Source organism: Carcharodon carcharias, chromosome 12 (genome assembly GCF_017639515.1).
Source record: "Carcharodon carcharias isolate sCarCar2 chromosome 12, sCarCar2.pri, whole genome shotgun sequence".
Taxonomy (NCBI): Eukaryota; Metazoa; Chordata; class Chondrichthyes; order Lamniformes; family Lamnidae; genus Carcharodon; species Carcharodon carcharias.
This window is the reverse complement of record NC_054478.1, coordinates 89,212,406-89,238,249: the sequence shown is the minus strand read 5'-3', so window position 1 is coordinate 89,238,249 and position 25,844 is coordinate 89,212,406. Positions and strand designations below refer to the sequence as shown.

General features: G+C 41.3%; 1 protein-coding gene across 2 annotated transcripts in view; it reads right to left on the bottom strand.

Annotated features, from left to right (window-relative positions):
- Positions 1 to 25,844, bottom strand: part of itga4 (integrin alpha 4) — a 169,637-nt gene that overhangs the window by 11,330 nt on the left and 132,463 nt on the right. For both annotated transcript variants that reach the window (XM_041200111.1, XM_041200112.1), the window contains 4 exons: positions 23,655 to 23,762; positions 19,919 to 20,035; positions 3,760 to 3,879; positions 2,863 to 2,958 (listed from right to left, as the gene is read on the bottom strand). In XM_041200111.1, coding sequence (XP_041056045.1) covers positions 2,863 to 2,958; positions 3,760 to 3,879; positions 19,919 to 20,035; positions 23,655 to 23,762 — 441 coding nt within the window. The remainder of the gene's footprint in view (positions 1 to 2,862; positions 2,959 to 3,759; positions 3,880 to 19,918; positions 20,036 to 23,654; positions 23,763 to 25,844) is intronic.

The window sequence follows — 25,844 nt, the reverse complement described above, 5'->3', positions numbered from 1 at the left end:
AAATTAAAAGCCTAGTGATACAATGGAAAATTTACATTCAAAGAGTATAAAGAGTATATGTATAAAGGAGAAAGGACATTGTGGGTAAGCAGAGGCATTTTAAGATTCATCAAGTGTGAGAAGCCTCCAGCCTGTAAACCTCAAGTCTGTCTGCAAGGACCTAGAGCTGAAAGAAACTCATTTTGAATGCAATTGTCCAGGGTGTGCTCTGCCAAGTGTCCCTTTAAATCTATGAGTGTTACTGTTGCCTTAACGGGTGTGTAACTGAGAGTCAGATTAATTAGGGGATTTTTGCAGTTATTACAGTAGCAATTTTGTAGACGTATGTATGTGTTTACAATCTTTCTTATATTAATAAATGTTTAATTTAGTTTTATAAAACCCTCTTGAAACTGGGTGGTCTTATTACTACTGAATTCAAAGCCTCGAAACATACAAATTGCAAAAAATAAAGGTTCTGACAGTTGCTTCAAGCTTCCCTCTGGGATTTGAACAGCTCAGTCTTTACCATCAGCTGTGACATAATAGCCATCTCCATGACCCTGGACTGTTCTAAATCCAGTGTGTAACCCCTGCTCCTCCACCAAAATTTTAGACTGGCACTAAATGAGTGATAATGAATTTATTAACAAGATTAATTATCCTAATTCCAAATGGGGCAAGTTTCTAGGTCTTGCCTTCCCCTGTTCTCAAGAAAATTGCCAGAGGCAGCAATCTCCGTGCCCACCTGCATTAGGGCCAAAAAATCCTCCCCTAATCACTGTTGTACTGTGGCAATCACAGCAGCCAATTTGCAAACAGAGTAAGGCAAAATATCTGGTGCAGCTCAAGGGGTTATAAGCAGGATGCGACCATTTAAAGGCAACCTTTTTACCTCTTTGGACCAAGAGAAGAAGCTGTCAAAATCTAGCAGATGGAAAATACAAAAAGGAGTTTGCAAAAATTGGGTCTACAGGCACATAACAAAGCAGGGAGACAAATAAAACCATTTGCTTGATGTATAGCAGTGGTTATGTTGCTGCATAAAATGGGTATAAGGTAGGTTGCCTGTTTCCCATCCCAAAGCATCTTCTTAGAACAGCAGTACAATATGTTTTGCAGCAACTAGAAGACAGAAGGAAATAGCAGACCTGAAGAAAGATAAGGCTACAGAAGAGTACCACATAACAGGTAAATAGCTTACATATGCATTCCAAAAAATGTTGTCCATCAACATGCTATGTATTTACTATTGGCCTGTGCAAAGCCTTTAGAGCTCTTTCATTGCTTACTGGATGTGCCCATATCCTAGCAGGACATTCAGGTTGCAGTTTACAACTGAATATCTGAAAACTTAATAAGAATTCACACGGCAAATCATATTTAATTATATGATCAGCTACCGCCACACAGCACAGGCTGCAGGCCAAGTACACATCTATGTGCTCCTTAAATTTAATGTCTCAAGACTATTATTTTGTTTACAAGTTAATATGGCAATTAATACAGTTTACATTAACTCGAGGATAAGTGGAATCAACTTAGAGAAGATATGAAATGGGACCTCTGTGGCCCTATACCACATTTTAATTGTTTATGGGATGTGCACATCACTGACAAGGCAAACATTTATTGTTCATCCCTAACTGCCCATGAGAAGGTGGTGGTGAGCTGCCTTCTTAAAGCACAGCAGTCCTTTGTGGTGTAGGTACATCCATAGTGCTGTTATGAAGGAAGTTCCAGGGTTTTGACCCAGCAACAATAAGTAACTACAACACATTTCCAAGACAAGATGGTACATGACTAGGTGGAGAACTGGCATAATTGCAGCTGATGGCATTCCCATGATCTGCTGCCCTTGTTCTTCTAGGAGGTAGAGTTGCAGGTTGTGAAGAAAGCTGTCGAAGGAGCTTTGGTGAGGTGCTGCAATACATCTTGTAAATGGAACATATTGTTGCTAGTGTACACTGATACTGGTGAAAGCGATGTTTAAGGTGATAGTTGGGATGCCATTCAAGCCGACTGCTTTGTCATGGATGGCATTGGTTGGAGGGAGAGGTTGATTGGTCAGGGGCAGGGGCAAGTGGTTGGGTGGTAACTTGGTTGTTTGTTGGGGGGGGGGTGGGGAAATCAGTTGGTCAGAGGGGTTGGTCAGTGGTGTGGTCATTGGGGTTCCATTGGGGGTCGGAGGTTCATTACTATAGTTACCCAGGAGTTAGAGGTGGTTTTAATTCTCCTAACTTTTACTCGATGAGACAGTTGGAACCATCCAAAGTTTGCGATTTAAATTGTACTTTTGTATGGTTCTGATTGTGGTTCAATTGCCCAACAAAAGTTTGAACTTCCTGGGCAATCCTTACATGGGGACTTCAGTGGGGAGGGCATTCGGGGAGGGGGCTGGGTTCCCCAGGGAATCTTTGGGTTGCCCCCAAGTTACAACATCCTGGAGCCCAGAGTTACGTGCCATAGATTTTTCTCTTTCCTCTGCTTTACAAGCTTCAGGCTATTCTGTAACCCTATCAGAAGTTAGGTAATCTATGTGCAGGGCAGTAATTGGTTTAGCTGTTTGATCTGCCCTATGACTTTTTTCTCCCAGTGAATGAATGCTTTTAACTATGCCAGGTGAAAAAAAAATCAACCAATGCACCTGTTCCTGACTATCATGTAACTAGCGACTCCTGCTGAAAAGGACTGGGATCAGTTGTGATAGCCTTATGTAGTCAAATACCATTTAGTATTTGGGCTTGCACATGTGGAAAGGCCACTTGGGCAATGTTCTGGAGAGTTGCTGTCATCTGTCATGAAATTGTACACAGGATGAATTCAGGAGAGAGAAAGAAAAGGTGAACTGTAAATAATGTAATATTGTATTTAAAGACTTACAGTTATGCTTGTACCTCGTTCATTTTCAATAACATTTGGATTCTGCCCAAATGATGCCACAGCTTCTGTAACAAAATAAGTCGAAGAAGCGCTATCCTGTTGAAATAAAACGTGAACTTTGTAGTGTTTTAAAAACAAAAATATTAAGTTAGCAAACTTCCATGTCATACTACATGCTATACATGCTATTTCAAATGTAAAAATAACAAAACCACAAGTGTACAAATTTATTCATGTAAATTCATTGAAGTTATAATTTTGTTCTTTATTCCCCTTTTCACATGCTCTACTGCTGCCTTTAGGAACCATGTTTTTCTCCTTCAACCAGGAATGTGGGGCAATTTCAACTGCAAACATTAGCATGGATGTCATTCCCTGATCAGCTGACAAGAGGTGCATTTTGTGGAGCAGAACTGGGCTTGCCAATTTCATTACAGCAGTGCTCGATTAGGTAATCCCATAGAAGGTCACAAAATAGATTTGTGAAAAACAGCAGTATAGGCTGAAATTTAAACCAGAGATTCTTTACAACTACAGAATTACATTCAAGATGCATTGATAGCTTTGCTTACATTGCACAAGAGAAAGAGAGGAGAGGCAAAAGTCATTTAATTCCCCATCAAGAGTATCAACAGACATGTACTCCTAACAACAATAGGGAAACCAGAGAGTACAAACATAAGATTTAAATATTCTAATCTTGTATTTAAGATACTGCTAAAATATATGATGCTTGTTTTCCCTTCTCCATGATCATTAAAATTAACTTGCACATTAGCTGAACAGATTATTCAAACCACCAAGACGATTTGGTATTCAATGTTATTTTACTAAAAGCAATACTTACAAGAATTGAAAGATCATAAAAACACAAAAATGCACAAAAACAAAACTTACTGATGCCAGAAATGCATAATTGAGTTTCATAGCAACATGGATGGATACAACTCTTCCACCTTCAATGTCTCCTAACCAGCATCTGATGTTTAAACCGGGAATTCCAAGTCTGAAACAGGACTGTAGAAAAATGTTAAAACTAATTTGTAAAAGGTTGAAACTTAAAGATGACAATACTATCATTTAGTAATAGCTTCATCTGGAGGTGTAATGGAGTGTAGAACATGTGCTCATACTCAAAATACTCTACAAGCAAGTTACTAATCTCAGCCAACTGACAAAGTGGTTTCTTGCAAGGAAGGTGCTATTTGTGAGTAGAATTGGAGGAGCCCTTTACACTTCCTACTGGTTAGTTACAAATAGTCACATCTATTTGCACCCCTCTGGAATCAGCAGACTTTGTTATAGCCACCAACAGGAAATGAAAGAAATATATAAACAAGTTAACTGTTCAGCCTTTTGTGACAAGTAGATCCGCAGAAAGGAGTGCAAAGTCATAAAAATCTTAAAAGGCAGATTAATCAATAGCACTTCATTCAACACATATTTTCACATTATAAACTACAAGAAAGCAAAAAGATTTCACACTCAGTAGAAATCCCATTCTAGATTTACTTATTAACTAGGCATTAATATAGGCCGAAGGAAGCTCTTAAAGGTACAGGAGCTTTATTTTTTAGCAGATTCCTTTAGCAGTTGTTCAACAAGAAGAAGCCATTTAAAAGTAACTATTCAAAAGAATGGAGCTGATAATCCATTTTTCCCTGATAAAACTTATGATAAAAATGTGGAAACAAGAATCTGAATTTATGAACAAGTGCATAAATGTTGCAGCATTTGAACCCACATTTGATGGATCTTCATGAAATGGTTTTAAGGATTGCCATGTTTGGCACTTCAAGGCAGCTCCTAAAGAACAGTAGTGCAGCATGCCTGGCATGGTGTGGTGGCCAAGATCAATGAGTATATAGTATTCACAACATGTTTAGATGATGATGAAGAACCGTGAAGCAAGACTACACCAATGGTACCACAGCTTAGATAAATGACCCAAGTATGGATGCCACTAACTATTATCTGTTCATCTGTTACATGTTTATTGTTCCCCACATGAAGTCATCAAACAACTACTTGGCATCTCTTTCATTGCATATAATGTCCATCCCAAAGACAAACTACAACACACATTTGAAACTTCACACACTAATGCCTTTGAAGGGTTTCAGATAGAAAATATTAGTAACACAGCCTGGCTGCATGATTCATCATTAGCTACTGGTATAAAGGGTGACTGCACATTAGATATATGCCTGTCACGGTATGTGTTTCTTAAATTACATCTTTTCAGGACAAAGTGGCAACAGGAAGAGGGCACCATGAATATCTTTGCTCTAAGAGCATCAAAGGAGTAGTGAGAAGTGATGCCAGAAGGCTTCCCCGAGCTCAAAGCTAATACTGCTCTGTTCTAATTAATAAAGGTTCCCTCCTCACTGACTGAAAAACAAACAAAAAAACATCACACAGTGTGAGAGATCCATTTGAAGGCATTAGAGACTTTAAACAGTCAGTTCTGGACATTGCAAGGTTAAATTAATGTTAGTCCAAACGAATATAGCATTTTATAAAGGAGGGAAAGGAAACTTAAAAATTTAAGGGCATAGGAACATAGAACTTAGGAGCAGGAGTACATCACTTGGCCCTTCGAGCTACTCCACCATTCGATAAGATCATAGCTGATCTGATTGTGGTCTCAACTCCACTTTCCTGTTTGACCTTAACCTTTGACTTTTTTTGTCCATCAAAAACCTATCCAACTCAGCCCTAAATAAGTTCAATGACCCAGCCTCCATTGCTTTTTGGGGAAGAGCATTCCACAGGCTAACCACCCTTCAAGAGAAAAAAGTTCTCATCTCCATCTTAAAAGTGAGGCCTCTTATTTTAAAACTGTGTCCCCCTAGTTCCAGTCTCCCCCACAAGAGAAAACATCATCCCAGTATCCACCCTATCAAGTCTGCTCAGGATCTTATATGTTTCAATAAGATAATTTCTCATTCTTCTAAACTCTAATGGATATAGGCCTAACCTGTTCAACCTAATTCATAAGATAAGCACTTCATCCTAGGAATGAGTTGAGTGAACTGCTTTGAATGAAATTATACACTTTTTCTAATAAGTAGACCAAAACAGTACTCCAGATGTGGACTCACCAAAGCACTGTACAGCTACAATAAAACATCTCTACTTATATATTCCATGCTGTTTGCAATAAAGACCAATCTTCCGTTTGCCTTCCTAACGCTTGCTGCACCTGTATATTAATATTTTTATGATTCATGTACGAGGAAACGCAGGTCCATTGGGCCAGTGAGTTCTGAAAACTCTCCTCATTTAAATAGTATACTGCTTTATTATTCTTCCACTCCCTCCTCTCTTGAAAAGTGGTGTAACATTTGCCAACTTTCGATCTGCATTACCGACTCTAAGGAATTTTGGGAAATCTTAGCCACCGCATCTAATATCCCTGCAGCTCTCTCTTTTAGAACTCCATGGTGTAGGCCTTCAGGTCCTGGGGATTTGTTAGATTTTAGTCCCTTAATATTCTCCAATTATTTTTTCTCTGTTGATATTATTTTCCTCACTTTTTAACCACTAGGTTACTGTCAATTTCGGGTATGAAACGTATGTCTTCAACTGTGAAGACAGGCACAAAGCATTTGTACAATCTCTTCATCATTTCCTCATTCCCCATAATAATTTCTCCTGTTTCTGCTTCTAAGGGGCCAACATTGACTTTACCAACTGTTTTCCTTTTAATGTATTTAGAAAAGCTCTTACAATTTTAAAAATATTTTTGGTTAGTTTACTCATATTCTACTTTTTCCCTTTTTATCAACTTTTTGGCAGCCCTTTTCTGATTTCCAAAACATTTCTAATCCTCAGACTTGATTCTATTTTTTGCAAGATTGTAAGTCTCATTTTTTAATCTAATGCTCCTTAACTTTGAGTGAGCCACAGATGGACCTTCCTAGCTAAGTTTTAGTTTTTTTTAAATAGAACATTTTTGTTGGGCATTTTGAATTGTTTCTTTAAATGTTTCCCATTGTTCATTTACCACCATACCTTTTAGTCTATTTACCCAATTTACCTTAGCCAGTTCTCCCCTCATACCTATGTAATTGTCTTCGTTTAAGTTTAAGATTCTTGTTTGTGATTGGAGTATGTCACTTTCAAACTTAACATGGAATTCAATAGTATTAATGATCACTATTTATCCCAGTGGATCTTTTACTGTGACATTACTAATTAACCTGCTTCATTACACAATATTAGTGCTAAGATAGCCTCATCCCACATCTTGCTCCAAGAAAATGTTACGAAATGTTCTACAAACTTTTCTAGACTAATCTTGCCAATTTGATTGTCCCAGTCTTTATGACGATTAAATTCCCCCACAATTATTAAATGCAGTTGTTACAAGCTCCAATAATTTATTGTTTAATGCTCTGTCCAGTGGTATAACTACTATTAGGGAGATTATAAACTACTCCCACCAATGTTTTCCAATTCTTGCTATTCCTAATTTCCACCTATACTGATTCTACTTCATGATCTGCTGAGATCAGATCCTTTCTCACTAATGTTCTTATGTCATTCTTTACTATCAGGGCTACCCCTCCTCCTCTGCCATTCTGTCTGTATTTCCCAAATAGTGTGTACCCTGGAATATTTATTTCCCAACCTTGACCACCTTGTAATCATACTTCTGTAATGGCGATTAGATTGGAATCATTTACCTCTATTTGTGCCACCAGTTCATCCAGCTTATTGCAGATGCTCCGTGCATTCAGACAAAGAACCTTTAATTTCCTTTTTTTAAACTTCATTTCCTGCAATGGCCTTATTCTCTAATGTACAGTTTTTGTTATCTCTCTGTCCCTCCTGCCCCATTCTCTTTGCCTTTACCCACAACGCTATACTGTTCCGATGCCTCAACCTACTGTTAGATTTCTAAATCTCCCCTCACCGAACCCTCTTCCCACTTTGTTAGTTTAAAGCCCTCCTGACAGCCCTAAGGCCAGGACACTGGTCCCAGCCTGATTTAAGTGAAGCCCATCCCAATGGAATGGCACTCTTCTCCGAGTACTGATGTCAGTACCCCAAGACTCAAAGCTCCTTCTTCCCACACCACTCTGAGCCACGAGTTTAATTTCCTAATATGCTTGATCCTATGCCAGTTGGTGGGTGGCTCAAGTAATAATCCAAAAATGATTACCTTTGATGTTCTGCATTTTAATTTGGTCCCTAACTCTTCAAATTCTCTTAGTAAAACATCATTCCTGGTTCTATCTATGTCACTGGTTCCCATGTGGAACCACGACAACTGGATCCTCGTTGCTTCACCTCCCAGACTCTCCCTGGTTCAAGTCTCACACTCTCTCTTACTGCTTTATGCACTGGACTCTCCCTGGTTCCAGTGTCACTCACTCTCTCACTGCTTCACATTCTGTAATCTCCCTGGTTTGAGTCTCATGCTCTCTCTTGCTACTTCACCATCTGACACCTACTACAGTCATGGTTGCCGTCAATCACACAGGTGTCCATGAGCTCCCACATATTGAACCTGCAGCACATCACTTGCCCTGCCTTCCTTAATGTGTTTTAATTAATTATTTTCTTAATTAATTTTTAATTAACTAATGCCTCTGCTCACCACCACTTACCATACTAATTTATTATGTTGAGTCCATATGACACGAAAAGAAATCCAAAACTTTATTCTTTTGCCATGTTTAAAAAATGGACTTTCTGCTGACCAAACTAGATGGCTGCTACTCGTCACATAACCACATGACTGGCCCTTTGTTCTGGGAGCTACCATCAGGAGTTACAAGAACAAAATAATTTCTCTCTCAGCCTATGGAATCTCACACCTCGTTGTACAGACCCGTTATAATCAACAAAAGCAGAGGAAGTGCAGATGAACTTGGTCACCAACCTGAACTCACAAAAGAAAAAGACTGAAACTCATTATACAATAAGAGATGCTAATAACCACCTTGTCTCTCTCCTAAGGGATAACAGTGGAATTCTGGCGAGAAGCACAGAAACCAATTGTTAAGCACCAATCATCAATTAATGGGCCATGTTTCATGACCCAAGCCTTACATGACCCAAGCTTCACACTTTTGGACAGCTTTAATATTTACATCTTTGGCCTCACAGGCAGACTGCTGTTTTAACATCAACCGGAAAGGACTCTAGCAGCCCATCTGAGCAAGCAGTCAGTTACCATCTCTTGACTCCATGAAACCAGCTTGATTTTTAAAAGTCTGTAATCAATGCCTGGGCAAGTGGGTTACGCATAGAAAGCCCATTATGCTTCAGTGTTATTCATTTCAAGGATTTTAGTGTTGTCATCTCTAATCAGAAACTCATCGGGACAGAATAAAGTCACAAAGGAAAGACCCTCTACATTTTAACTTCTTGGACTCTGGAAATCACAAACTAATATTTATTTCTGTAGTTCTTGTACTGTTATTTTCCATAGTTGTAAAACTTTTTTTCTATTCTCCCCCCTTACTGTGTGTAGTGGAGTGGGAAGTTGCGAACATTCCTTCCCTAGGTTTTGAACATGGAATAAGCTAACCTTCTGAGTTAGTCATAACATGAGTTTGCTGAGTTATTAGTAAATTGGATCACAAGAACCGAAGGTTTGGGAAAACACGCCAGCACAAATGTTAAAAATAATCCTAAACACTTTCTGCTTATAGACACTTGGTGAAAGGAAATATGTTCTGTTTGCCTATCTCCTGTCCGTAATACAATAAATGTTAACACTTAAAAAAACAGCAGATTTGTCAGTTTCTTACTTCCCTTCTGCTTGTGTCCCTTAATTAATTAGGTAGTTACTGAATGGTTATTTATTTTTTTGCATGCACCCTAACAGCAGTATACTAAGCTAGCTATTTACAGACACAACCTAATAGCAATTACTCACCAACCAATCAACTTACAGCTTCCAGCGATGTCACTATTTGATATTTTTTCAAATTCACCCCTGAAGGTCAGTAAAGTGCTCAGTCACCACTCTGAGTCAAGCTTCCGTTATGTCACCCAGTCACCTCTCCAAGCACAGCTTCCTTTTTGTTTATCGGTCACCTCTCCGAGCACACAAAGAGGTTATTTGTGAACATGTAGTCCTGCCTTCACATTGAGGATACTCTCCAATATGTTGTGTTGCACTACCACTGTGTTAAATGGGATAGATTTCCAACACATCTAGCAACTCAAGACTGGGTATGCATGAGGCGCTGTGGGCCATCAGCAGCAGCAGAAATCGCGAGGGCCACTCAGCTCCTGACCTAAGCCTTAGTTCAAACATGGACAAAAAAAAACTGAACTCCAGAGGTGAGGTGAGTGTGGCTGCCCCTGACATCAATGCCACATTTGACCAAGTGTAGCATAAAGGAGAGCTAACAAAACTGGAATCAATGGGAATCGGGGAAAATTCTCCACTGGAGTCACACCTAGCACAAAGGAAGATGGTTGTGGTTGTTGGAAGTCAGTCATCTCAGCTCCAGGACATCACTGTAGGAGTTCCACAGCGTAGTGTACTAAGTCCAGCCATCTTCAGCTGCTTCATCAATGACCTTCCTTCCATCATAAGGTCAGAAATGGGGATGTTTGCTGACTGCACAATGTTCAACATCATTCACGACTACTTAGATACTGAAGCAGTCCATATACAAATGCAGCAAGACCTGGACAATATCCAAGCTTGGGCTGACAAGTAGCAAGTAACATTCGTGCCACACAAGTGCCAGGCAATGACCATCTCCAACAAGTGAATCTAACCATCGCCCCTTGATATTTAATGGCATTAACATCACTGAATCCTCTATTATCAAAATCCTGGGGGATTACCATTGACCAGAAACTGAACTGGACTGGCCATTTAAATACTGTGGCTACAAGAGTAGGTCAGAGGCTTGGAACTCTGCGATGAGTAACTCACCTCTTGACTCCCCAAAGCCTGTCCACCATCTACAAGGCACAAGTCAGGAGTGTGATGGAATACTCCCCACTTGTCTGGATGAATGCAGTTCCCACAACACAAGAAACTTGACACCATCCAGGACAAAGCAGCCTGCTTGATTGGCATCACATCCACAAACATTCACTCCCTTCTCCTTTGACGTACAGTAGCAGCTGTGTGTACTACCTACAAGATGCACTGCAAGAATTCACCAAGACTCCTTGGACAGCGCCTTCCAAGCCCACGACCACTACTATCTAGAAAGACAAAGGCAGCAGACAGATGGGAACATCACCACCTGGAAGTTCATCTCCAAGTCACTTATCATCCTGATTTAGAAATATATCGCCGTTCCTTCACCGTCGCTGGGTCAAAGTCCTGGAACTCCCTTCCCAGCAGTACTATGGATGCACCCACACCAGTTGGACTGCAGCAGTTCACCACCACCTTATCAAGGGCAACTAGGGATGGGCAATAAATGCTGACCCAGCCAGCAAAGCCCACATCCCGTGAATGAATTAAAAAAAAAGGTCTCTGTAGAGGCCGAAGTTAATGTTTTTAAAATGATAAAGTTCAAAAAGGTCTCAACTCTGTTGATAGGACAGAATTCTAGTCACAGTATATCTGGAAGTCATTTCAGATGGATCCATGATGAAATACTGTCTTTCATAACTCTCACTTGTCACAACATCGCAGACTTTTAAAATACAGATGAGTCACGCTGATGAGAAGTTTCGACTAAGGGTTAACTTCACTCCACATTGCTTGTAATATAAGGGGGGTTGGGGGGGGGGAGGGGAGGCAGGGCGGGGGTGTCAGTAGAGAAAGGGAGGGAGAATCTTCCTTTAGCAGCCTGCTTTCAAGGCACACATTGACTATGAGATCAAAAAGAATAAAATGTTCAGAGAATACTTCTGTCAGGCCAGGTATCTTCAACCAATCAGCAAGAGCCTCTAGCCTGGCAACAGCAGCTCTTCTTTAACTCAGGTAAACAAAATAGCTCTTCTCTCACCAGGTGTCCCTGTAGGACATCTAGCTGTTGACCTGTGGTTTCTTGAAAAAAAAATAGCATATTCACAGCCTAGATCTAAGCTTGTTGACTTTTAAAAAGACTCAGGAGGGAGGGGGTCCAAAATTCAATGTTCTTCCAAATTTGCAAAAAGTGGGTTCCTCATGTGCCTCCACCTATAAGGAATGAAATGCCATTTTCAAATGCGATTCATTACAAAACATACAGGAAAGACATGTACACCACATATAAAGAAATCAAACATACACACTCATTCTCACTCACTCCTTATACAGAATCTCTGTATAGGTTATTATCTTTTTGACTTCTACATTATTCTAATAAAAAATCATTCTGGATAACGCATCAGCAATTATATTATGTTTTCCAGCAATATGGACACCTTTAAGTTATATGGCTTAGCAGTGAACTCCAACGGAACAGTCTGGCATTCTGAGTCTTAAACTTTTCTACAATGGCCAAGAGATTATGATCAGTACATATTAGGGTTTCTTTACAGCCATGATGGACATATACGTCAAAATGTTTTACAGTCAGTAACAATCCCATTGTTTCTATTGTAGAATCTCTCTTTTGATGACGATTTAACTTTTTAGAAAAGTGCCCCACTGTCTTTTCTATGCCCAATTCATCTTCTTGCAATAAGACCGCATTCACCCCCAAACCACTAGCATCAGTTGCCACCTTGAATGGTTTAAGGAAATTAGGGGCAGCCAACACCAGTTCATTAGTTAGAATTGCTTTCAACTTCCAAAAGCTGTCTGGCACTCTCCTAACCATATCATCTTTGCCTCCTTTTGCAATAAGGCTGTTAGTGGATTAGCTGTGAAGATTGGCACAAGCTTACGACAGAAGCCACACATTCCCAAAAAAGTTATGATTTAGTTTTAGAGGCAGGGAATTCCACCAAAGCCTGTACCTTCACTGCTCGTCAACCCCCGTCCTTACCCTATGACATATCCTAGGTAAGTTACTGGAGCTTTCACAAACTCACTCTTAGCAAGGTTTATTACAAGATCTGTTGACTGGAATTGTTTAAATAGGGCTTCTAATTGTCTTAAGTGATCTTTCCAACTGTTGCTATAAACCAATACATCATTCAGGTAAACTACACAGTTAGGAATGTTGGTTATAACTTGATTCATTAGTCTTTGGAAAGTGGCTGGAACGTTTTTTTTGGCCTGAATGGCATCACTCGGCATTGATATAGCCCACTTGGTATAACAAAATTTGATATTTTCTTAGCTCGCAATGTTAAAGGTACTTGCCAGTATCCATTCAATAAATCTTAGTGAGGAACATAGCACTGCCAACCCTGTCAATGCAATCTTCTAAGCCAAGGACTGGATTAGAGTCTGTTTTGGTTGCTGCATTCTATACAGAATCTGGCTGACCCGACAGGTTTATGCACTAACACTACAGGAGAATATCTCTTTTGAACCTTGTCAATTGCTTTTTTCAACATATATTGGATTTTTGCTTCCACCCGAGCCTGTTTCTCCAGGCTTAAACAATAAAGGTGTTTTATAAGCTAGATTTCCCTATATCCACATCATGCATGGTTAAAGTTGTACACCCTGGTTTATCCCTACTGATTATTTTTAATTTTGCAAGTAACCTCACTCGATCTTCTCATTATCCTACCTCAGTATGAGAATATGGTGTCTGTCTGCTCCATTCTCCTTACTACCTGACATACCTGCTTCCTACTTATCCTTCTCCCTACCGTGATATGGTTTCAAAATCTTGATGTGACACAGCCAATTCTTTTTCCTAGATCTGGGGTGTCTATCAAATAATTTACTTTACCAACCCTCTTAATTACATTGTAGGGACCACTATCCTGTGCTTTCAGATATTCCCCCTGTAAACTAACCCTTCATCCCCTGGTTGAAACATTTGGGTCTCAGCTTGTTCATCTACCATGAAGCTGTCTGCCAAATAGATCGCTGACCTGTTCTTCTCTTTTTTAATCTTCACAGGCTCCTCATGGACCTCTTATTTCTGCTGGCCTGTCTTTGGTCCTTTTAACTTGCTCAGTTGCTATCTTGTCTTGACGCACTTCTACTGGCCAGTCTTTGGCCCTTTTAACTTCAAATGGCTCTAAAGCTAGGTGTGGCACCTCTCTCACCGGGTGGAATCATCCCAGGTTTGCACCAAGTGCGACAGCTGGTGTGAAAAAAGACATTTTACCTGTCGGCTGCAATGGCGAGTTTTTGCACCATATTGTCCCCTTCCACCTCATTAATTACGCAGTCACAGGAAACACGCTGTCTCGCTGGCAGGCGCCCTCCAATTTGCCCGCCACGCCATTACCTCATTTCTTCTTCATGCAAGGCTCATATTTAAACTGCAGCCCTGTGCACTATTCTCAATGCTTGCAGCCCAGGACTGTTCCGGTGAAGACATTGCCCCCAAAGCCAAGAAGACTGCAGCGCCCCAATTCAGTGACGCATCCCTGGAACACCTGGACGCCATGGAGCTCCGCTGCGATGTCCTCTACCCCTGCTCTGGCTGCAGGAGGCCCACCAGTCTTGGGAGGTAGTGGTAGAGTTGGTCAGTGCCAACGCTGCACAGGAGAGGTCGGCATCCAGTGCAGAAAATGGATGATTGATCTCATTCATGCTGTCAGGGTACAGCAAAAATCTCATCATTCTAAATTCTCAGACTCACATCTCACATTCATTGGCATCTCACTCACTGCCAACTCAAGGGACATCACCACTCACTCTCTTACACACACCCTCACATCTCCATCTAGCCTCATCTCCTCCAGAGACTGCCTCCTTAGCCCTCACCCTCTTGGGGCCACTTGCACAAATCAACATTTGCCCCCCACCCCACACACACCCTGGGATACCCCTCTTCCCCAGTACAGCCCTAGCCATTGAAAACCCACCTGAGAGTGAGAGTGCCGCCTGAAGCAAGGCAGGCAAACAAACCTTGAAGTGCTGAGCAAAGTGCAGCTCTCCAGAAGCATATCACTTATGAGCAGTTATAAAACATGGAATGATATTTGCCCGGACGATACAGCGTGGGGGGATGATTCCAGCGAACAGAGTTTATAAGGAGATGCTAAAGTATTGAAATTAGGTTTTCAACATGTGGCAGCGGAAAATGCAGCCTGCCATTGATGGGTGGAGTGGGTGATCACAAAATGGTTTCACAGTGATGTAAATCTGATTTTTGGCCTCCTCACCATGTTGGGCACTCATGCCTGCCATGACGCCTGGACAATTCTGCCCACTGTCTCCTCACTTGTCTTGGAACTCCCCTGCTCCCTGTTTAATTCTGCAAAATACATAGCTACTAACCCAATTTCCAAGTCATTCTTTTTTCCAGTTTTAAAGTCTATTGGTTCTTCCTGGATCTCCATTAACTCCATATAACTAACCTTGGCCTTTTAAATTCAAGAGTTGTTTAACTAGTCCAACCCTCAGATTCTATCGCCTCCTTTCGGGCCCCTGAAACTCTTCAGCTCTCTGTACCTCTGCAGACTTTTGGCTGCATGTTCCCTGCCTCTTCGATTGCAAGTAGCCCTTGCTTAGCTTCTCCAATCCTTACAGGCTCTATTGCCCCCTTTACAGCATCTGAACCATTCTTCATTCCCTGTATTTCTATAGATCGAAGCTGGCTTCCTCCAAGTCTTTCAGCTTCTTTGGATTCAAGTGGTTCTTTTTCAACCAGTGGAGATGCTTTCACTTTCGATCCCGCCAAGTCATTGCCAAGAAACAGGTCGACCCTATCCACAGGCAAACTGGAGACAACTCCCACGGTCACTGGTCCTGATACAAGGTTGTAATCCAGGTGCACCCGGTATAAGGGGATGGGCACATGCCCTTCTTGAATACCCTTCAACACCAGTCATCCTTACGTATCCAATAAGTCCCATTGATTTCCCATGCAACTTACAGCAATTTTCCCGAATGTGTCCCACCTTGTTACAGTGGAAACAAATAGGCTTTTGAACATTAACTCCACCCTCAGCACCTTCCTTTCTGGTCAGAGTATGAATTCCTGGGGCATCCCAACATCTCTTCCCTGGCTACTTGCCTTCTTTTCACCTGCCCACTTTCTATCCTTAGATAAAAGCAAAATACTGTAGATGCTGGAAATGTGAAACAAAAACAAAAATTGCTGGAAAAATTCAGCAGGTCTGACCGCATCCATGGAGAGGAAGACAGAGTTAATGTTTCAAGTCTGTATGACTCTTCATCAGAACTTCTGATGAAGAGTCATATGGATTTGAAACATTAACACTTTCTATCCTTGTTGGCTTTGTGGGGGTGACAGAAAAAGGGTTTGGATTTATGGCCTAGCTGATAATCATCGGCCATCTCCACTGTCTGTCTAACTGTTGTAACTCTCTCGTCATCAACTAACTACTGGGGGAAGTGAATTTTTAAATTCTTCTAAGAGGATTATTTCCATAAGAGCTTCATATGTAGGAACTATCTCTAATGCCCATATCCAACAGTCAAAATTACTTTGCTTTACCCTCTCAAATTCAATGCTCAGGCTGTTTTGAAACCTTTGCCTGTATGCCTCAGGGACCAAATCATAGGCACTAAGAATAGCCTTCTTTTCTGCATCATAATTCCTGGACACCTCTTCCAAAAGTGATGCATAAACCTCAATCTCTGCCCACTAACCTACTTTGCAGGAGCAATGTCCAGTTTTTCTTTTGGCCACTTCATTTGCTTAGCTACTTTCTCAAACAAAATGAAGAATGCCTCTTCATCCCTTTCCTCAAACTTTGGAAGGGCTTGTATAAATTTAAACATCTGCCTACTAGACTCCGGGTTGGGTGTAGTCCTTCCATCATCAAAACTTTCCCCAATATCTGAGGCCTCTTTTTTTAATCCCAACCTTCTAAACTGGTATTCCCTTTCTCGTTCCTTTTCTTTTTGCTCCCTTGCTAACTTCTCTCTCTGGGGTTCAAGTTCAATTTTTTTTTAATTTCTTTTTCTTTTTCTTCCAATTCAGAGTTTTTTCATCTCCCTTTCTATCTCAAGCTTCTTCATTTGCAATTGAATCCTAGCTAACTCCAGCTACAATACACCAATTTTGGATGTCCCCTCTTTTAATTCTAAACGCTGGGTAATAATTTTAATCATGTCATCCTTATGAAATCCTGCTTTTGTTTCTACCTTCATATTATCTGCTTACTCTCTCAGTTTAACTTTAGTCAAGGATTTCAAACAAGCTACTGTTATATCTTCTATTCCCAAAAATGTCTTAGCAACTTCCAGAGCCATTTGGTTTACTAATGTATAAAAATCCTGGTATCTGTCATTTTATCCATTACCAATTACTATTAATCTGCCTCCAATCACTTGTAGTCCACGTTTCATATCCCACAAGAGACCTCAATCTATGTTATGGACCATGATGGGAAGAGTGCGCAATTAATTCTCGCTCCGCTTCTCCACAGGCCGCAACAATAGATGTAAATGTTGAATTCACTCAACAAAATGGCCAATTTTTTACCTTTGCTACTTTAAGCAGGCTTCTTTCAATAAACAAAAAATAATAAATTTATTATAAAACAAACTTATTTTTTAAAACAAGTGGCAGCTTTGAAGGGGGGTGGGGGGGGGGTCCGTTGGGTGGTGCTGGAGGGGAGTGTTGTTGCCAAATTCAGTGGATGGCCTTCTCACCACCTATCCTCACTGCAATTATATCCACTTAAGGGTCTCCTTCCGCCATTGCCAGCATTTAACCAGCAGTAGCGGAGGTCCATGCTATGTAGCCAACCTGAGCTGTTTTCATGTGCAGACTGGTGGTGGGCAGGGGCCCCTCCTTAACCAGCTGAGCTGGTTAACCAGTTTCTACATCATGGAGTCCAGGACCAGATAAGTGTGGGAGGTCTCACAGCAGGGAGGGGAGGTGAGGCCTATTGGCGGGGGGGATGGGGGGTTGGGGGAAGGGGAAGAGGGTGTAGTTAGAGGGATTTAGGGCTCTTTATGAAGGGGCTGGAGTGGGGGGGGGGGGGGGTAAATATCACCCACACGGGCAGACCTTGGGGGAGGGTGCCTAATGGAGGCACCCTTCCCACCTGAGGCCTCAATTAAGGTGGGGGTGATCTGCCTAGCCTGCCCCTTGCAAAACTGCACTCAGGTTGGGGTGAGAGGACAGGTAGCAGGAAGGCCACCTGGAGAATTTTATGGGTCCCCTGACCTGCAAACTCTGACAGGGTACTGTAAAATTTTACCACATGTTTGAACCCCTCCAATCAGCTTTCTGCTCCTACTGGATCAGTTCTTATCAAAGTCACAAATAACATCCAATGTAACTGTGAGAGTGGTAAACTGTCCCTCTTTATCCTTTTAAACACATCTGTATCTTTCAACATATTTAACCACACCATCCTCCAATGCTTCTCCACCATCGTCTAGTCAGGTGAGCCTGTGCTCATCTGGACTCTTATCTATCTAACCATAGCCAGAGAATCAGCTGCAATGGCTTCCCTTCTCGCTTCCCACCCCACCCCCTCAAGAATCTACCTTTGGCCCCCTACTATTTCTCAATTAAATGCTACTCTTCAGCAGCATCAGAAAACACAACAGTTTCCACATGTATGCTCAGAACATCCAGCTCTACTGCAGCAACATCTCTCACAACGACTCCACTGTCTCTAAATTGTCGACTCCTTATTCGACATCTAGTTCGTGATGAGCTGACATTTCCTCCAATTTAATATTGGGAAGAGCCAAACCATTGTCTTTGGTACTTACCGCAAACTCTGCTCACTGGCTACTGACTTCATCTCTCTCTCCCTGGCAACTCTCTGAGACTGAACCAGACTGCACACAACCTTGATCTTATATTCGATCCCGAGATGAGCGTATCCATGTCATCAGTAAAACCAGGGGGTCTAATTATCCTCGATTTTCTGGTCTGTCCCGTAATTTGGCCTTTCATCTTGCATCCTGGGTCAGGCCTTCCTGGGATGTGTTTTGTCCCAGATTTCTTCTGTCTCTGCAGGCTGTGTGTCTGCACACACTTCAACCTCAGCAGGTTGGCTGTTTGGGTTCAGAGTTGCCTAAGCAGCTGTCTGAGCCAGAAAAATCAGACTTGGGGTGGTTTTCACAGCTGCCACAGTAGTGTCATGCATAAGTGAAGGATCAACTCCCAGCCTCACCACTATCACGGTCTCACCAGCAACCCCATCCTAAGCTCTCATGGTCTCACTGGCAAACCCTAGCCCCACTCCGGCCGCCATCATCACCCCCACCTCACCGTGCTGGTGAATCCTCGAGAGCGGTGTGAAATGTCTCCTATTTTTGTTTAGCCAGAGTTGGTTACCCTATCTCTATTTCCATCCATAATATTACCTAACTCTACTCTTGCCTCAGCTCATAAGCTGCTGAAATCCTCATCCATGTCTTTGTTACCGCTACTCTTGACTATCCCAACACGTTCTTGCCAGCTTCTCATTTTTCTCATAAACCTAAGGCCACCCAAAACTTTGCTGCCCATATCCTGAGTCGCATCATGTCCCGTTCACCTATGATCGGTGACCTTCTTCGGCTTCCAGTCAGGCAATACTAATATTTTAAAATCCTTATTTTTTTTCCTCTAATTTCCTCCACTGCCTCACCCCTTCCTATATCTGTAACCTCCTCCAGCCCACAACATTATCTGCACTCCACTGATTCTGGCCTCTTGTACATCCTCAATTTTAATCACTCCATCATTGGTGGTCTTGTCTAGAGCTGCTGAGGCCCTAAGCTCTGGAATTCCATCCTTCAACTTCTCTATCTCTCTTTCCTCCTTTAAGACATCCCTCAAAACCCATCTCTTTGACCAAGCTTTTGACCGTCTGCCTGTAAAACCCCATGTGGTTCAATGTCAGCTTTTTTTTTTGGCAATGCTCTTACGAAATGCCTGGAGACATTTAATGTGTTTTTAACTACAAGTTGTTGATGAATGATCTCAAGGTTGTGATTTTATCTTGAGCTCTGGAAAAATGATGCTTTGCTATATTAGTTATATCTTTGATTGGATTACCAGCTTGAAATCACTTGCAAGTATTCATCATTCTCTATTTCATCATTTAGAGCTTAGTTCAATTTTATATTGGTCCTTACCAATACTTTTCTTCCAAACTTATTGAAAAAGTTAAATGTTTGTTGAAAAATTGTTACATTCTGCATTTCATTACAGTTTTCTGGATAGCTGTCAAATCGACATTCTCCATGACTGGTCTGCAAAAGAAAAATCACATTTCAGAAAAATGAAACACCATAATAAATATCAGCATAAGCCAACAATATGCAACAATTTTACCTGTGCATAGCAACTATATTTCATGATAGAATACTTATTTAATAAATCTTTACATGCAGGAAATCAGGAAACAACAACAGTAGTAGTTCCAGTGGGGTAAATCAGTGGAAGTGAAATTCGGTGCAGAAAGTTATATTGTTGAGCTCCACCAGGATTTTAGTTCATAACTTTGCTTAAAATACTGAGAAAGTGCTATATTGGCAGAGGTGGTGTTCTTCAGATGAAACATTAAACCGAGATCCAATTTGCCTGTGTTGATGGTTTAGGAAGATGCTAAAATGCCATGGCATTATGTGTTGAGTCTTCAGAGCAGGATTTTTCCTCCAGGGGTGCGAAGCAGATGCTGGAACTGTTTCCAGGTCCCAAACCCATCCTGGAGGACGTAATCACTCATTGTGATTTTCATGGGGGTACCCACCCCTTAATCGATCTAGAGACCGGCTCGTCATGCAATTAACAATACCAGGTGGGCTATTGAAACTGGACAGCTAAACAGAGGCCTTCCAGATTGAAAGGAGCAGCAGGCTGTAATGGAAGATAAATAAGAGAGAGTGCATTTCAAGATGGAGGTGTCCTCTAACTTTTAAAACCCAAAATAAAAAAAAATGGCTTTCATAGCCAGGCCACCACTGTGGGGAGGGGAGGAAACATGTCCCTCAGTCCCTGGTCTGCCACTGGGAAGCCATATTCAGGCTCCTAAACTGGCCTCAACTACATTGGGGTACCTGGATACGGACTAGGCTATCCCAGTCAACCTCCTTTAATTGACTTCAGATGGCTGCAATTTCACCTACCACCACAGGCAGGCAGGTCACCCTGATCCCTGCCCTCCCACCCCAATACAACCCCCCCTCATCATTCTCACCTCTGCAAAATGTCTTGGAGGCAGGATGGAGCCAGAGCCAGCATGCCAGCAGGTGGGACTATTTATTAGCTCTGCCTTCCTCCAATTCTTGCTCCAGCAGATCTGAAAATCCAGCCCTTGATGCTGCGCAAAATTTGCCTCTGATTTGCAATACATGACAAGCCACTATAAAAATGCAGGCACTTCTTTCTGGGCGGTATTCTATCATCCCTCTTATAGTTTGAGAGGGTCTATCAAAAAAACTCTGAAATATTGTTCTCTTTCACCTGTGGTTTCCAATCTCTTTCTGTTCATTGTAATCTGACCTACTTTGTCACATTTGCTCCAGTCATTTTTCTTTATATTTCTTCTTCCTTCAAAGCTCTGAAATACTGTCCTACAACATCATCATCTTTCCTCTTATCCTCATCATATAAAAATTAAGCCCTGTTCCTACTCCAACGCTTTTTTTTCTAGGCCATCATCGTAGAACTTGCTACCTCTAAAAGTCTTCCCGTCACATACAATTTATGGGCTTTTAAAAGCCAACTTTATAATCACTCAACTCCATTTTTGATTTACCCCATTTTTTATTTTTCTCGATCATGGTGATGCATTTATTACAAGTTAACATTTTGCACGTACTCCATGCTACGTTTATACAAAACCAAGAATCATCAAAAGGAAAATTTGAATTTATCTTCACATTGGTATTATTCAGTACGTTAAGTCATCAAGTTGGGTCATATTGTTAACTAATGTAACAATTTTTACAAAGTAAAAACACATTTAATATGGCACTACTTCAACATTGCATCGCTGTACTACCAAGAGAGAAAGCTAATGCACTTTACCAGTTATGCAGTTATTTTAAGGACCGACATTAAAAAAACTTCTTGGACAAGGTCAGGACATTTAACACTTGTTCTTGTACCTAATCCCTTGCCACTAGCCAAGGCCCAATCACTCCTTTTAGTTGAAACAGTGATTTGCTTGTATTTCTTTCAATTTAGTACACACTTCATTACTCACGATGTAATGTCCTCTACAACGGGGAGACCAAACGCAGATCGGATGATTACTTTGTGGAACATCTTCATTCAGTCCACAAGTGTGATACTGAGCTTCCAGTTGCTTGTCATTTTAATTCTCCCCTCTGCTTCCACTATGATGACTTCTTTGTCTTTAGTCCCCTACACTGTTTGAATTAAGCTCAAGCACCTCATCTTCCAAATGTGTACTTTACAGCTTGTAGAACTCAACATCAAGCGTGGCAATTTCAAATCATAACCACCACTCACACTCACATTTCTTTAGACAGCAGCTGTTGGTGATGATTCTGCCTTTGCCATTTACACCTCCACTATACTTGTTCCATAACAATCTTCTTTTATCTTTCATCATCATCGTTTTTGTAATTTAATTTCTCCTGCCTTACACCCTATAAGACACCTTCCCTTTTCCACTTTCCTCACCCTTTCCCAGTGTCTGAACCTGACTAAAACTTGTTACATCTCTAACCGTTTCCATTTCTGAGGAAAGGTCATTGGCTGAAACATCAGCTGAATTTTTACTAATCTCACTGCTGAGAGCGTGGATAAGTTCAATGGGAAACTCGGAAGTCATGATAATCCCCACAACATATGAGTAAAATCATCAACTGGTCCTTGCTTAGAAGCCAAGCAGGCCTGATGGGGTAGTTCAGCGACCTCTAGGACTGGGGATGGTCAGAGTTCTCATGGGGGGAGATGAGGAGTGTAGCGTAAGGGTCTGGTATATTCAGGGTTATTGTGGGACTGAGTGCAGTACCACCCCACGGAGTGATGTAAGGAGGTACATAACCCAGAGCTAGAATCAGTGTGGTGTTGGCCAGAGATGTGTTAAGGCTTAGACATGGAGATAGCTCTTTGCCTGTACTCTTTACTGTATATATGTATATAGTTACAAGTAGTTAATTGAGACATGTTAACACATAGAAGACCACGAAGACTTCCTTAACAGACCAATTCTGTAACCAACACCATTACAACAGAGAGGTCAGAGGCCTCAGGAAAGGGATAAAATTGGAGAACTTGTTGTGACTGGAGGTTGGAGGCCTAGGGAAAGTTTGGGGGTTGGGGAGATGGTGAGTGCATGATTGCAGGAGTCCTTCAGGCAGGCATGCTGGATCTAGAAAGATGTACAGGCACTCAACTCCTGGATCTGTCAAGTCCTGTCTATTTGAAACCACTGGGTTTCTCCACACTTGGGAAATCCAAATGACCAGAGTTCAAGTGCCCTCCATAGCATTGAGGCTCACAGCCTCATTATTGTATTCAAAGTACGAAGCCACCTTCTTGAAGCAGATTGGCTGTCTGTCCACGTTTCCGCCAGAAGTCATCTTCTGTGGGGAATCTAACATTTAAAACATTAACACTACACCCCCACACAACCCCAATGCTCCATTTTTTAAGTTAAGATTCCACTCATTAACTCTGCTTCTCTCTATACAGGAAGAACACACTCACAGAGAGCAGGTTGGAGAATGTGGTGTTACATATGTTACAGAAATGAAATGGGAAAACAATGTTATGGCCAATTTTCTCTATACAAAGCTGCTTAGCCAGATTTTGAGAATCTCAGAGAATTGTTGTTTACAACCAAGTAATTTTTTTTCTCAACACCCACCTCAAACAGTATAACTATTCTCCTACCTTTACATGAAGAATTTCAAACAATTTGAGGCCATTTGTTTTCAGTGCATTGGGCTGTGTAATTTGCAGTTCAAGGCCAGGGGCTATGCTGTTCCCCATGTTGGTGACCTTGAAGTAAATTAATTGCGAATAGATTAGTATATGTACTGACAAGCCCATTAATATCAGAATATTTTACGCAACATTCATGCATGCCTACGAGAAATACTGGTCCACAGATTATAATAAAAATGTTAATCCATGTCATCTTTCTACCTTTCATATTTATCTCTTCTGTATGAATTGCCAATAATTTTCCAAGAACATTACTAACAAAGGCTGATTGTTCACCTTTTAGCAGCAGAAATGAGATCTGAGAAATGAGATTTTATGGACTTTAGAGTATAAAACGAGAACAAAGTCAGTCTGTGGAACAACACCTGTGCCAATCAACCTAGGGGATGGGCAATGCTATGTTGGCATAAGAGGCTGCCCAGAAACCCTTCTTGTCTGTCTAAAAAACAGATGTCAGGATCCCTGCATAACTTTAGTGAGCAACTAGCAAAGCAGGATTTAGGCACATTCTGTTCAAATTTTTTTCAGCAGTCGCTGTGGCCTAAGCAGCAATTGCATCAAAAAGTAATTCTAAGTTTGGGTCTACTGTAGCAGTGTAATGAATTATTCAATTTTCTGTCCCCACCACAATTTCTCTTTTAATGGCAAACTGCTGAAGAACAGTTCCCTGAATATAATTTCTTATCCCCATCCAAGTGTGCTACAAGCCTAGCTCGATGGGCAGTATTTTCCTGTGCTTTTAGCCAATTCGCATTGAGAGGGGCTCCCATCAGAAAATTGGGCTAGCTAGACCAGCTCATTCTCAAGTTCAGGTAAGCCTGTTGTGGGGGCTTTATAATGAAAATTAACATCCTTCTGTTTCCCCATCATTTTTGCATGTTAATTAGAATGCAATTATATGAATATTGATGACAATATCAATGATCTGGCTCCAATTACTTATTTAGCTGGAAGTCAGCAAAATGAACCTTGGTCGTGAACTCAGGGTGCTTCACAGATCATTCAGTTTCAACTGTGCTCATGGTAGCTCTATTTTGATACTGGATCCTAAAATTCTTCCAAGCAAGTTCTCCTAGTAAGGTCCAAAACATTCACCAATTGAAGAAATACATTCAAATGAGATAAAGGCTATGTTTTTTTTTAAAAATACTTTTCCCCGGAATTCTTTTAATTGTTTGGTTTTAGTAACAAGAACTGATGGTGAGACTATCTACAAAAAACTTACAAAAAAATTTGGGGCCGGATTTTTGTCTCCATGGAAAAGACTCCCGCCAGCCATATTTTCGCTCTAGGGAGGTGGAGTCAGGCCCGCCATCTCTAGAGGGACTTCAGAGGCAGCCAAGTGCCAAGGTCCTCCTCAGCTCTCTTTGGCCCAGTTGTATAAAAGGCCATGAGGCCCTCTAGCCCTTACCTCTCACCCCCAACCACACCCCTGCCCTCCCATACTCACATGACACTTCCATTCCCTCTCACACCCCATGTCATCTCCATGCTCCCTCAGTTCTCCCATGCCTCCCTAGCCACTCACCTAGTATCTGCCGGGAGCAAAACTCAGGAGCCACATGGAGATGAAAAAAAATAGCTTATAACAATCAAAGAGAGCTCTCACTGATACATACTTTATACTGAAAAAAAATCATTCCTGAAATCCATTCAAAAATTTTAAATCCCATCAAGTAGTCAATCTGATGCAAAAACAAATAAATCTCTGTTCATTAACCACATCAAAGACTGCTAAACCTTTAATAGCCTATTAAAACTGTCAATCAAAATGTGAATTCATCTCAGCAGGGAGGGGAAAGTGGTTTTGGAGCTTTTGAAACTCAGTCAAACGTTCATAATGGACTCAGCTGTAATAACAGCTCTTGGGGAAAACCAAAGAACGCTACCAAACCTGCAGGAACAAATGGCTAATGGGTTTTTTCTAAGCTACACCAGGTGGTCTGTCAATCAATGCACTCCAGCAGCAGGTGCCTTTTTCTTAACTCCAACTGAACATTGCAATTTGTTTTTTTTCCACTTTTGAAGGTTTGAGGAATTAAATCCCTTAGATAATGACACTTTAACAGGCATCTTCCACCCTTTAAGAATGTTCACACCTTCTCCATACATTTGTGACTCCTATACTGCAGGTTA